This window comes from Equus quagga, chromosome 15 (genome assembly GCF_021613505.1).
Source record: "Equus quagga isolate Etosha38 chromosome 15, UCLA_HA_Equagga_1.0, whole genome shotgun sequence".
Classification (NCBI taxonomy): domain Eukaryota; kingdom Metazoa; phylum Chordata; class Mammalia; order Perissodactyla; family Equidae; genus Equus; species Equus quagga.
Window position 1 is genome coordinate 88,017,882 of NC_060281.1, and position 15,272 is coordinate 88,033,153.

The window sequence follows — 15,272 nt, forward strand, 5'->3', positions numbered from 1 at the left end:
CATTGTTCCTCAAACGTACCATGTTCTCTTTTGCCTCCGTGCCTTTGTACATGCTCCTCTCTCCTGCCTGGGATGCTTAGATCTTGACTTCTCCCTTTGCCAAGCCGTTCCATCCATCCCTTAGTGCTAGTCTCAGCTTCTCTGCTTCTGGAAAGCCTTCTTGGTCCACCAGGCTGGAAGTGCCCCATGACACCCTGGACATATGCATATGTTAGCACTTAGCATACCACAGTGGATATGTTGTTTGCGTGCCTTGCCACCAGACTGCAGGCACTTTGAGGGCAAGGACTGTATCTTTTACCTTTATATCCCCAAATTCTCTGGTGTGGCTCTTGGCACTTAGTCATCTCTCAGTTGTTTGTTGAATGAAATTTTAGACATGCTCTCCCCACTTAAGAATTCATAGTCTGATTAGGAAAACAAGAGTTGATTTTATGAGGAGAAATTGGCACTGCAAAGTTTAATTAATGTCACAAGGCCCACTTACTTTAGATAAACTTTATAACCAGTTCAATTATCTGCTTTTTCAGCCCACAAAAGATTAGAAGTAACAAATTTAAAAGAAAAGGAGGTATTGATGTCTGCAGCTTATTTTTATATAGAAAAAAACAAATGGATTGATTGATGCATAAAGAGATGGATAGATGATAATAGATAAAGGAGAAAGCAAATGTCATCGAAGATGGTGGGTTTGTGGGTGTTTGCTATATATTTTCAACTTTTTTGTGTGTTTGAAAATTTTCATAATAAAATAATAAAAAGCACCCCAAATTTCAAGTGCAGAATGACAACATTAACTGTATGATATGGGTATTAATAGATATATGTCGATATAAATATTAAAATATAGAAAAAGTTCTAACCAACATTAACTAGAATTTTTCAAGGTATCTTTGAAAGACATTCAAATACAGTAAATGATCAATTCACTTAAAAAAATAAAAGGAAGGCAAGCAGCTTAATTAAAAAGTGAATAAATGATTTGAATAGACATTTTTCCAAAGAAGATATACAAATGGCCAATAACACGTGAAAAGATGCTCAATATCATTAGTAATTAGGGAACTATAAATCAAAACCACAATGAGATACCACCTCAATCCCACTAGAATGGTTATAATAAAAATAAAAGTTTTTCTGAAGGAAAATAACAAGTGTTGGAGAAGATGTGGAGAAATTGGAACCCTCACACACTCCTGGTAGAAATGTAAAATGGTGCAGCTGCTGTGGAACAGTTTGGTGGTTTCTCAGAAAGTTAAATGTAGAATTACTGTATGACCCAGCAATTCCACTCATAGGTATATATGTGAGAGAGTTGAAAATATATGTTCATGTAAAACTTGCACACAAATGTTTGTAGTGGCAATATTCATAATAGCCAAAAAGTAGACACATCCCAAATATCCATCAACTGATGAAGAGATAAAACAGTATGGTATACCCATACAATGGAATGTTATTCAGTAAAAGAATGAAGTAATGATTCATTCAACAACATGGATGAACCTTGAAAACATTAGGCTAAGTGAAGGAAACCAGTTACGAAAGACCGCATTGTATGATTTCATTTATATGAAGTGTTCACAATAGACAAATCCATACAGATAAAAAGTAGGTTAGTGGTTCCCGGGGAGTAACTACTGATAGGTATGGTGTTTCTTTTTGGAGTGATTGAAATGTTCTGGAATTAGATAGTGGTGATGGTTGCATAACATTATGAATATACTAAGAACCACTGAATTCACTAAAAATGGTGGATTTTGTGTTATGTCAATTTTATCTTTAAAAAAATCTATCTAAAAACAAAAAAGGAAGGGATCATTGGGAGGGTAATTTGAATATAACAATATAACTGATAGTTTTACAGTTTCAAAGTGAGGGGCACATTAAAAAAAGCTGTAAAACAGACATAACTAAAAATATCACTTTATATATTTGTGTACATACATACAGACACAATGCTTTATAAAAATGGAGTGTCTTAACCAGATCTAGAAAATTACCTTTTAAAACCGCCTAATAAAACATAGTTTTCATAGAGTAAAACACATCCATTTTACGTGTATAGTTTAATGAATTTTGAGTATACACCACCATCAGCACAATCAAGTATAGAATATTTCCATCATCCCCAGAAGTTCCCTTGTGCCCATTTGCCCTTAATACCCCTCCACGGGCAGCCACTGATCTGCTTCTATCTCTAGAATAATTTTGCCTAAAATGGTACCCTTTAAAAAATAACTTCTTTAATTATAAAAGCATTCATGTTTATTATTAAAAAATTAGACAGTATATATTTTTGTTTCTCTGAAATATTTATAATTTAAAAAGGTAAATATGGGGTCAGCCCTGTGACCGAGTGGTTAAGTTCGCATGCTGCGCCTCAGTGGCCCTGGGTTTCGCCAGTTCTGATCCTGGGCACAGACATGGCGCCACTCATCAGGCCATGTTGAGGTGGCATCCCACGTGCCAATGGGGGGATTTGGGGAGAAAAAGCAAAAAAAAAAAAAAGAAGAAGATTGGCAACAGTTGTTAGCTCAGGTGCCAATCTTTAAAAAAAAGGTAAACAAAAAGATTAAAAAAGAAGCTAAATCACTCATAATGCCAGTCCCCAGAGATAATAACAGTTGACATTTTGAAAGGTACATTTTCTCTGAGTCTTTGTGTTTCCATGTATCGGAGAGGGTCAGCAAATTTATCAAGTGTCTGTTATGCCCCAGAGACTACAAAAAGCCCTGGGAAGTGAATGGTGAACATTCTTCTGTCTTTAAGGAGCAAGTTCTCTAATGTACTAATGGAGAGTCAGACATTTTGCTTTCCTGCCAAACCTCTTTAGAGCCTTTTGGAGGAGGGAAACGCCTGCCTAAGGGATTTTATGGTAAAACGCGTAGGCCCAGAAAACCACTTAACGTTTTTCCTGGAGGCAGTCTGGGTTCTGCGAGGGGGGAGAGGGGTATGATATGAATTATAATTTATTAGACTGGCAGCTCATAACTGGCATGTCTTAGCCCAAGTTCTGCCTCCATGATGAGCTTTCCTTGACTTTCCCAGGTAGATTCACTGCCCCTTCTACGTTTCTTGTAGGAACGTTCATGGAATGTTTATATATGTTGCAATATTTTGCACGTCTTTATCCTCTACTATAAGATCCAAGAGGCAAAGGACAATATCTTCTTCTTATGACCTATGATGCCAGGGATGAAGCTTGCTTTTAGAAGTCTCATGTCACACTAAAGAGAAATCTTCCACCATTGCTTTATCTTTATCTTAAAAAAGATAAAATTTATCATCCTAGCCATTTTTAAGCGAACAGTTCAGTAGTGTGAAATATATTTACATTGTTGTGAAACAGATTTCCAGAACTTTTTCATCTTGCAGAACTGAAACTCTCTATATAATTGCTTTTTAATGCAATTTTGTTTGTTTATTTCAGGTGGTGTTCCGTTCTACGTCGGCTATGGTTTACATATTTATTCAGATGAGCTGTGAAATGTGGGATTTTGATATTTATGGTACTGTTCCTAAGTGCTGATTGTAACTGCCACTGGGGAGAAGTTTCTGGTTTCCCCCAAGTTGGTATCATTTTACAGTAAGCTCTTGACATTCTCTAAAGATGTGTCATGAGATCTTTACAAATTCTCAAATGATAAATTAATTAAAAGTAATTTAATATTTTTATATATTTTATATATACATAGTGAATCCCATAAATGTAGTAAAGTACTAATGAAAAAATCTGACTTCTCAGATCTTTAACTATTCTATAAGTACAGGATGAAAAATCACAGGGAGAGTGACTCTATGTCTAGAAACCAACACTTTCTTTGATATTTTTCATTCCCTATCACTCACAGAACTCTCCATGTTTGTCTCATTTTATTAGAATTACCACATAATAAGTAGAGAACAGTAAAGCTGCTATGAGATGTGGTGGATACTGTGTCCAGCACACCAGCCTCATGGTGCATGCAATTCAAATTTGTTTAGTAAAATTACAAGTTAATTTTTGCTGTTGGTCATCAAAGTCACTTGAGAACAGCAGGAACTGCAAATGATAATTCAGTGAAGGCTCAGGATCTCCCAGATCATCTTCTAACAAACTTTGAGCATCGTTATAAGAATAACCATATTTATAGGTTAGGTGGTTCTCTCATTCTGAAGATACACCTGTATTTTTTCAATCACCAAAGCTTTTTCAATCTTGAATTTTACCTTGGAGCCATGGTCTCTTGCTGGGTGAGGCAAATATTAAATTTGGCTCATTAGAAAGTCTAGGTTGAAACCACTTTTATACATCTGGTTTTTATGATCTTGTTTTATGATATAGCAGAACCCACCCTCTCTTTAACTGGTCCCATTCCTGTTACTTTACTGAGAGAAGAAATTGTAAGCAAGAAATAAAGATAATCCTTACCCTCTTCTCATTTCTTTTCAGGGGATCTATATTTTGAGAAAGCTGTGAATGGTTTCCTTGCTGATCTTTTTACCAAGTGGAAGGTATGTTTCTTCTTATGCACTGAATCTCATCGAGTAAACATTACTCAGTGCAGATTTTAAAACACACTGTTTCCATTAGGCTGCCTTTAATGGAGATATCTTACCTAAAGCCTAAATTGATAAGGCTCTAGATTTAAATTGCCTTAATCACTTCAACATGATAAAGGCCATAGCTAACATTAAACTCAATGGTAAAAGACTAAAAACTTTGCCCCTTAGGATGAGGAGCAAGATAAGGATAACTGCTGTCACCACTGGTATTCAACATTGTTCTGGAAGTTCTAGCCAGAGCACTTAGGCAAGAAAAAGAAATAGAAGGCATCCATGTCATCAAAGAAGTAAAATTATCTCTATTTACAGATGACATCTTCTATGCAGAAAATCCTAAAAAAATCCACACACAAAAAACTATTAGAGCTAATAATATAATATAGAGCTAATAAAGTTGCAGGATACAAAATTAACACAAAAAATCAGTTATGTTTCATCAGCAATAAATAATTCAAACAGGAAATTAAAAAACAATCAAAATTTAAAAAGGAAATTAAACTTAAAAATGATTTCATTTACAAGAGCATCACAGAGAATAAAATACCTTGGAATAATTTATCTCAGGAGGTGTAAGACTTGTACACTAAAATCTACAAAACGTGGCTGAAAGAAATTAACAAAGACCTAAATAAATGAAAAACAACCTATGTTCATAGATTGGAAGACTTGATATTGTTAAAATGGCAGTACTCCCCAGAGCAAACTATAGTTCAGTACAGTCCCTATCAAAGCCTATCCCAATGGCTTTTTTTGCGGAAATGGAAAAGCTGATTCTAAAATTTACGTGGAATTGCAAGGGATTCTGAATAGCCAAAACAGTCTTGAAAAAGAAGAACAAAGTTGGAGGACTCTCACTTCCTAATTTCAAAACTTACCACAAAGTCAAAGTAGTCAAAACAGTATGGTACTGGCGTGAAGATAGATATATAGACCAATGGAATAGAATTGAGAGTATAGAAATCAACCCATACATTTATGGTCAGTTGATTTTAGACAGGTATGTCAAGTCCATTCAATGAGGGAAAGAATAGTCTCTTCAAGAAATAGTTCTGAGGGGCCGGCCCTGTGGCCGAGTGGTTAAGTTCGCGTGCTCCACTTCGGTGTCCCAGGGTTTTGCTGGTTCGAATCCTGGGCATGGACATGGCACTGCTCATCAGGCCACGCTGAGGTGGCATCCCACATGCCACAACTGGAAGGACCAACAACTGAAAAAAAAATACACAACTGTGTGGGAGGGGGGGGGGGGGGGGGGGGGGGTGGGCCTTGGGGAGAAAAAGAAAAAATCTTTAAAAAAAACAGAAAGAAATGGTTCTGAGACAACAGAATATCCATCTGCAAAGGAATGAATTTGGACCCTTACCTTACATCATATACAAAAATTAACTCAAATGGATCAAAGACCTAAATATGAGAGCTATTTGAGGTCGTATTATATAGTAGGAAAGAGCATGGAGTTTGGATTAAAACAGACTGGGTTTAAAATTATGCTTTAACTTTGATTAGCTTTTTCATTTTGGAGAAGTAATTTCTGTTTCCTTGTTTGCAAAATGGAGATAATAATAGTGCCTTCTCACAAGGTGTTTTAAAGTCTCTGCACATGGCAGGGTCTCAGTAGGATCTAGGTCTCGCTGGAATCTAAGTTCCATTCTCCTTCCTCAGCAATATGGCAGCAGTATCCTTCAGCTGTGAAGGCTAGAGATACAGAAGTGTGATGCTTGCCCTCAGAGAACTTGCAAACCTGCTGGGGAGCTTGGATCTATGTATTTGAAACAACAGCAAACCGTATGTTTTAGGGTTAGAATTTTATTTATTTCTGGACTTGGAAGGCTAAGGAAGGTTTGGATGGTTGGAAAGGAAAACAGAGGATGTTTCAGATGAAGAGAACCGTATGAGCAAAAGGATGAAAATGGGCATGAGAGTGGGGTGTGGTCTTATGCTCCTCCACAGAAGATTTGTGGGGAATAATCAATTAATAAGATTGGATTAGAAGGATAGGGTCAGGTCATGCTAGGCCTGCAGTAGCTATTAAAATTCTTGAATAGGGGATCAATGTGATCAACGCTGGAGAGAATTTGAGGAAGAGTAGTCCAGTGGCCAGGAGCAATTTGGTGAAGGGACAGACAGGAATTAAGCAGACCAGCTAGGAAGCTTCTGTGGTCATGTGGCTTAAGGGTAATCAGGCCTTCGTGTCTGCCTGAGTATGGGGCCTAAAGCGGAGCACAAACAGCAGGGACAGCAGGAAGCCAGGCCTTGGGAGTGGGCTGAATAATGGTCACCTCGGGCCACATAGTGGCCGTTTCAATATTGTGTTTATGAAAACCTCCATTTCAAGTCTCGTTCGATTGCCCTTTAGATATCCCCTAACCCAAGTTTCTGTGAGTGTATATACAATGAGATGTAAGGACAAGATTTGGCATAGGCCCAGTCATTAGTTTACAGGACTTCGCTCTTAGAATTTGTTTTTTAAAATTAAGAACTTGGTATTAAAGCAAGAACTTGAATTAAAATAACTTTCTGTAACCATTCCGTATTTATTTAATGAAGTTTGGTGAAGGTTGTTTATTCTTCATAGAGCCTGTTGAATAACATAAAGCTAACACTGTGGACAGCAGGATCGAGCATGGGAGTTTATGAATTCTTTTCTGAGCCCTAAATATAGACGTAGCAGGGGTAATAATAGTAGTCTTAGTTAACATTTATTGAGTATTTTGACATCCCAGGTATCATGGTGTTTTACCCACATTATCTCACTTAATCCTTTTGTCCATATTTCACAGGTAGGGAAAGTACAGCTCAAAGAGGTTGGAGAACTTGCCTATGATCAATAGCCTGTAAGCAGAGTGATGATTCTAATCCAGTTCCATCCTTTCTTCCAGAGTTGGCCTGAGATCATCACCTCGTGCTCCCCTGTCTATGTTTCTGTAATCCCAGGCCATGTCACCACTGTTCTGTGTTATCTCCTCTGTCACGTATGAGTTGAGAGGCCCATATGCCCACACCAGCCCACTGTAAGGCATTTTTTCTGTATGTCAGGTATACCAAAATCAGAGAAGTTTGGAGCTAAGTGTGGAGCTCTGGGAGTCCAGTAAATTAGTTGGTGGCTAATGAAGGTCTACTCTTTCCTGGCACTCTGCTCTTGGTACTGTGGCTTGTATTTAGGAATTTCTGTCCACTTTAGTATATATCCATGGAAGAATGTAAGGTGGCATGTAATGTGCATTATGTTATATATATACCTTATATGGCACATGCTGAATTGTGTTGTCAGTAAGTATGCTTGGGTTAGAGATAGGGTTAGTCAATGTAGGAGTTGTTTTCAAATACCCAGGAGGAACTGAAACTGAGCTTGCTGGCTCACTGGTGCAAGCCAAATTTCATACCATCTGTAAACACCCTACTTCCAGAACCTTGATCTCCAGACTCCATGGAAATGTTTATTCTCACTTGTCCTCATCCCAGTCCAAAGGTAATTCATTGCCTGGGGTTCGACCCTTGCATCTCGAGCAGCCCCCAGTCCTTATTTATGTTAGTGGTAGGATATGGGAGTGTGTTTGATTCTTACATCCACCACCATGGGTTCTGTTCTTGTTCCCTACACTACAGTTCTGAAGAAATTAAAAAACACTGTGAAGCAGGTACAAATACCATGATCCTCTGACACTGGGCTGATCTGTTTCATGCCAAGTCAACAGATGAGAGACAGCGACCCATACTTATTGGTGATTTGCAGTTTTCAAAGCTCTTTGCACATTCCTGGGACTTTAGGTAACTTGCCCAAGGTCATGTAGTGGTAAGTTTCAGAGCCAGGGCTTCTGACTCCCAGCAGTTTTCTGTCCACTGTATTATGCAACCTACAATTACATGAAGTTTTCCAATACTGTGCACTGCTGCTGAGCCTACTAGAATTGAGAATATTATTTTTATGCTTCATAGTGAAGTAAATGAAATAAACTTGAGCCCTCTTTTTCTCTACTCATACCTAGGAGAAGAACTGTAGTCATGAAGTGACAGTGGTCCTATTTTCTAGAACTTTCTATGATGCGAAATCTCTTGGTGAGTAAGTCTTTCTCCTACAGTTATTTTTTATTAAGCTTCCCCCACCCCCATCCCCATCCATTCCTTATCATCCTCTTTCCCTTTGCACTGCTCCATTTTTCTCACCATTTCTGTTATGAGGACGGGGTAAAATAGAAAATAGCAAAGTCTATTAGTGGATGCAAGAAGTCTGTGGGCTGTGATTCATCTTAAAACCAACTTAATAGAAGTATAATTATCTTTATTTTTTTTGGTGATGCAAATCTTCAACCCAGAAGGGGGAGCAGAAAAACTGAATTTCCCTTTCAATCTGATCTACATATATGCTTTTCTCTATTTCAGATGAATTTCCTGAAATAAACCGAGCTTCAATTCGACAGGATCACAAGGGGCGATTCTATGAAGACTTTTATAAGTATGTTTGGGTGTTTGCTGTGCCTTTTTTTGGTTGTTTCTTTCCTAACTTTAGAAAAAAAATTAGCCTTTTTATTTTGGAGTAATTTTAGATATAGAGGGAAGTTGCAAAGATAGTACAGTTTCCATATGCCCTGCCCCCAGTTTCCTCTGTTAACATTTCATAACCAAGGTACATTTATCAAAACTACAAGATTAGCATTGGTACATTACTGTTAACTAAATTTCAGACTTTTCTCAAATTTCACCAGTTTTTCCACTTAGGTACTTTTATTTGTTCCAGGATCCGATCCAGGATACCACATTGCATTTAGACAATCCAAACTTTTTTTTTTTTGGTAAGGAAGATTGGCCCCGCGCTAACATCTGTTGCCAATCCTCCTCTTTTTGCTTGAGGAAGATTGTCGCTGAGCTAACATCTTGCCAGTCTTCCTCTATTTTGTATGTAGGACACCGCCACAGCATGGCTTGATGAGCAGTGTGTAGGTCCACGCCCGTAATCCAAACCTGCAAACCCCAGGCTGCTGAAGCAGAGTTTGCAAACCCAACCACTATGCCACCAGGCTGGCCCCCTAGACTTGCCAAACTTTGTACTGTGAAAAATTTCAAACTTGAAGAAAAGAAAAATGAATAATGTAATGAACTCATATCCCTAACACCTGGATTTAACAGTTATTGTGCCATATTTGCCTTATCTGTTTTTTGGCTAAATTTTATTTTAGTGTAAATTATAGATATTATAACATTTCATTCCTATGCATATCTAAAAATAAGGGCATTTTCATATATAACCATGATATATAACCACAACCACATTTCACAAAATTAATAATTCTATAATATTATCCAATATCCAGTACATATTCAGATTTCCTTAATGTCTCCAAAAAAGTTCTTATGTTTGGTCTGCTTCTTAAGTCTAAATTTGAAACAATTTCCCCTTTTTCACTTCCCAACTGTTGACTTATTGAAGAATCTAGGTCAGTAGTCCTGGAGAACTGTGCCTCTCAAACTTTAGTGTGCTTATGAACCACCCCCTGGGGATCATGTTACAGTGCTGATTCCAATCAGAGTTCTGGGGGTGGGCCTGGCTCTGCTTGTCTAACTAGCTCCTGTGTTTGTACAGTTTGCTTGTTTTTGCACCACATTTTGAGTAGGGAGACAGTAGAAGACCCTTTCTGGATTTGTCTGATTGCATTCTTCTGGTGGTCTTTGTTTATTTTCTGTAAGCTAGAGGTTACAACTGGGGTGATTTCTCTGTGCCCCAGGACAGCAATTTGGCAATGTTTAGAGACATTTTTTTATTTGTCAAAATGGTGGGAGTGAGTGTGTGGGAAGGGGAGGTTATGCAGCTGATATCTAGTGGGTGGAGACCAGGCATGCTGCTAAACATCCTGCAGTGCACAGGAGAGCCCCCCTTCCCCCAAAACAAAGAGTTATTTGGTCCAAAATGTCAGTAGTGCGCAGGTTGAGAAGTCCTGCTCTAAGACTTGATTGGATTTAGGTTGAACCTTTTTAGTAAGACTGACCTCATTCTGATGCCTTGTACTTTACATTGCATCACCACAGGATGCGGATCAGTTCGGTTCTCCCAACAGTGCCACTGAATAAGGAGATACTTTATGAGATGATGGAAGCATACCAGATGCAATTGGATTGGGTTACTTGATGGCGTGGAGCTGTAGGACTTTGACCTTTTAAATTCTCAGCTATGTGGAGAAATCTACCACATGATTATTGGCACTTCAGGTAGAGGATAGAGTAGACGTCAAAATGGACTTTAGGAAGTCTTTTGCTTTTCAGAAGGCGTTTTATTCTTGCCTAAGGTACAAAGATTTTGTGTTTAAGTCAAAACCAACCCCTTTGGTAATAGGCGCATTTCATCATCTGACTACACTTGTTAAAGTGCTTAGAGACTGCTCTCTAACTCAGTATGCGGCTACTGATTCAGTCTTGCTTCCTCCCACTCTTTCCTTCTGTAACTGAGAGGAGGAGCTCCTTGTTAGTTTCCCCTCCTACCTCAGACTTGAAAATACAATGTCTCTCTGTTTTGCCGGTAACACTCTACTACGTGGGCTTAGTTTTTGTCTCAAATGGCCAATCTCCCTCAAACACCCAATCTGGAGCCTTAAACATATTTCTTTGTAGCTGGTTCCTTCCTAAGCATCAAGCTAGCACCAAATGCCAACTTGTAGAGTATTTTTCCCTTTTCAACTTTGTAATAGCATTCCTAAAGAATAGGAATTGGCGTCTGTGCCAGTCTTCCTCTACTTTGTATATGGGATGCCGCCATAGCATGGCTTGATGAGTGGTGTGTAGGTCCGCACCTGGGATCTGAACCTCCGAACCCCAAGCCGCTGAAGCTGAACGCACGAACTTAACCACTATGCCACTGGGCTGGCCCCTAAGACAGTTTTTTGGATAACATTTTATTTAAAAATTTTAAAACCTATAGGAAATTTGAAAGAAGACTATAATGAATATCTGTGTACTTTTCACCTAGATTTACCAATTATTAACATTTAATAGTACATAATTATCTTATACTTCATCATACATCTCCTAAGAACAAGAGCATTCTCTTATATAACCAAAATATAGTGATGTTCAGGACATTTAACATTGATATAAATGCCATTATCTAACATACAGTTCGTATTCAGATTTCACCAATTGTCCTGACATTCCTTATCGAAATGTTTTTCCTGATCCAGATTTCTCTCCAGAATTTCTCAGAATTTTCTCTAGATTTGTACATTGTTTTTAGCTTAGATAATCTTTTGTGTTTGTGTTTTTTACGATATTTTATTGTGGAAAATTTCAAACATACAGAAAAGTTGAGAGAATTGTACAGTGAACACCCATATACCCACCACCTGGGTTCCACAATTAACATTTTGCTATATTTGCTTTATCACTTTTCAGGTTACCCTTTCATATCATTTAAAAGATAAGTGCATGTTCTTTGGGGCTGGCCTGGTGGCATGGTAGTTTGCGTGTTCTGCTTTGGCAGCCCAGGGTTCGTGGGTTTGGATCCTGGGCACAGACCTACACACTGCTCATCAAGCCATGCTGTGGCGGTGTCCCACATACAAAATAGAGGAAGACTGGCACAGATGTTAGCTCAGGGCCAATCTTCCTCAAGCAAAAAGAGGAGGATTGGCAACAGATGCTGGCTAAGGCCAATCTTGCTCACCAAAAAATAAATAGTGCATGTTCATTGTAGAAATTTGGAAAAATATAGAAGAGCATAAGGTAGAAAGTAATAGTGGCTCTACTGTCCTACTGAGATAATAAGATAATAAATAATTATCATTTATTATTTAGGACTTACCATGTACAGGGCACTATTCTAAAACTTTACATATCTTGATTCATTTAAATATCACAACATCCTTATGAGAGGGTCACTGTTATCCTATTTTAGAGAAGTGGAAACTTGGACACAGAGTTTAAGTAATTTACCCAAAGTCCATGAAAAATTAAGTGGTGGAGTATGCGCTTGACTCAAGCAATCTAGTTCAGCGTCTGTGCTTTTGATCACTGTGTTCTTCAACCCCATACTGACTATACTTTAAATTATTTGTTGATCTCCTATTGGGTCCTATATCCCTGTGAGAATTTCATGAAAGTGATGGGCCATCTCCTTCCCTGACACCACTGTTCATCCCTTCATACCATTTCAGTGGATTCCTGGAATTCTGAGAACTCTCTTGACTTAACAGTATATGAAATTATATCTACATAATGAGTATGAATTCATTTGAGCATAATTATGAATATATTAAAATGTTATATAAAGCAAGAATATATGAATTATGAATGTAGATTTGTATATACATATAACTATATCATTAATATGTTAAAATTTCCCCATGTCATTAAAAAGTCATCCTGAACATTTTTTAGATTGAAAGAAGCTTTGACTGTGTTGTTCTTAACTACAAAAATGGTATAGGGGCCAGCCCCGTGGCCGGTGGTTGAGTTTGCGCACTCCGCTTTGGCGGCCCAGGGTTTCGCCGGTTCAGATCCTGGGCGCAGACATGGACCACTCATCAAGCCATGCTGAGGCGGCATCCCACATGCCACAACTAGAATGACCCACAACTAAGAATATACAACTATGTACTGAGGGGCATTGGGGAGAAAAAGGAAAAATAAAATCTTTAAAAAAACAGTACAGATTCATTTTAGGAAAATCACAAAATACAGTTAAGAGTAATTCAGAACATTCTCAATTCCACCTCCTAGATATAGTCATCATCGCCTGAGTGCATCAAATCCTATTCTTTGTTTATAGAGACAAAATTAGTTTTCACAGAGATATGATCACACACTCCTGTGATTTTTCTGCTCGATGTTTCAAACTGGTGTTTTCCACTATCACGAATGCCATTCCATGTGAAATACTCTGCTCCACAGCATCATTTTTATTGCTGTATAGAAATTCCATTGCATTGCCAACTACTGTTGAACACTGAGGTGACTTTCAACTTTTCACTTTTGTCAATAGTTTTACCAATGAGTGTTCTTATGGTTAAGTTTTTAAGCATATCTTTAGTTATCCTTAGGATAAATTCCCAGAAATGGAGTTATTGGGTCAAGGGGTATCTATTTTTGTTAAGGCTTTTCATTTGTACAGCCAAATTGCCCTCCAAAAACATTGAAGGAGAAAATCCTGGTTTCATAACAGTAGTGTTATTTCTCTCTTCCCACCAACACTGAATACTCTTTCCTTTTTTGGCTTTTTCCCAACTGGATTGGAGGAAAAGTTATTTCATTGAGTCTTAATGTTCATTTCTTTCATTTCTGAGAGTGAACGTTTTCTCATGTTTATTGGCCTTTGTATTTCTCTTTTGTGAGGTGTGTATTCATCTTCTTAGCTCATTTTTTCATGTTTTTTGTGTTACTCCAGTCTGACTTTGAAATCCAAAGGGAAGTATTTTTAACACTGTGGTGCATGTTTCTCCAGATCTTTTTCTGTGTAGCCTGTTTTAAAATTGGATGATCTTTTTTTGTTTTTAATAAAGTCAAATATACTTAGGTAAAGAGGATAGCATTTTGAACTGCCATATACCCATTACCTATATTCAACAATGATCAAAAAGGATCACATCATGTTTGATGGCTGTATAATATTTTGTCATAAGCTGAAATTTATCATAATTTTCACTATTCCTTATTGTTACATATTTAATTTTTTTCTAATTTTAAAAATAACACCACTGTGATAGGGAGATACATAGTTATGTATACCTGAATATTTTTTAAGAGAGTTTTTTTAGAGCAGTTTTAGGTTCACAGCAAAATTGAGAGGGAGGTACAGAAATTTCTCATATACCTCCTTCCCCAACACATGCATGATGCCCCCCTCCCATTATCAATATCTCTCATCAGAGTGGTGCATTTTTTACAATTGAGAAACCTACGTTAACACATCATAATCAATCACCCAAAGTCCATAGTTTACCTTACAATTCACTCTTGGTGTTGTATGTTCTGTAGGTTTGGACAAATGTATAATGACATGTCTGTATGATTATAGTATCATACAGTATGTTCTCTGCCCTAAAACTCCTCTGTGCTCTGATTATTCATCCCTTCTCCCATACCCAACCCCTGACAATCACTGATTTTTTGAGTCTCCATAGATTTACCTTTTCCAAAATGTTCTATAGTTGGAATCATACAATATGTAACCTTTTAATATTGGCTTCTTTCACTTAAAAATATGCATTTAAGGTCCCTCTGTGTCTTTTCATGGCTTGATAGCTCATTTCTTTTTAGTACTGAATAATATTCTATTGTCTGAATGTACCACAGTTTGTCCATTCACCTACTGAAGGACATCTTGGTTGCTTCCAGATTTTGCCAATTATAAATAAAGTTGCTATAAACATCCATATGCAGGTTTTTGTGTAGACGTAAGTTTTCAACTCATTTGGGTAAATACCAAGGAGCATTACTGTTGGATCATATGATAAGAGTATGTTTAGTTTTTTAAGAAACTGCCAAACTGTCTTCCAAAGTGGCCGTACCATTTTGCATTCCCACCAGCAATGAATGAAAGTTACTGTTGCTCCACATCCTCGTCAGCACTTGGTGTTGTCAGTGTTCTGGAAGTTGGCCATTCTAATAGGTCTGTAGTGGTATCTCATTGTTGCTTTAATTTGCATTTCCCTGATGACATATGATGTGGAGCATTTTTTCATCTGCTTATTTGCCATCTGTATGTCTTCTTTGGTGAGATGTCTGTTCAGGGCTTTTGCCCATTT

General features: G+C 37.7%; 1 protein-coding gene across 8 annotated transcripts in view; it reads left to right on the top strand.

Moving 5' to 3' along the window:
- The window catches only part of DEPDC5 (DEP domain containing 5, GATOR1 subcomplex subunit), a 117,169-nt gene that overhangs the window by 17,182 nt on the left and 84,715 nt on the right, over nucleotides 1–15,272 (top strand). For all 8 annotated transcript variants that reach the window (XM_046640818.1, XM_046640817.1, XM_046640820.1 and 5 more), the window contains exons 9-12: nucleotides 3,434–3,512; nucleotides 4,436–4,497; nucleotides 8,532–8,601; nucleotides 8,926–8,998. In XM_046640818.1, coding sequence (XP_046496774.1) covers nucleotides 3,434–3,512; nucleotides 4,436–4,497; nucleotides 8,532–8,601; nucleotides 8,926–8,998 — 284 coding nt within the window. The remainder of the gene's footprint in view (nucleotides 1–3,433; nucleotides 3,513–4,435; nucleotides 4,498–8,531; nucleotides 8,602–8,925; nucleotides 8,999–15,272) is intronic.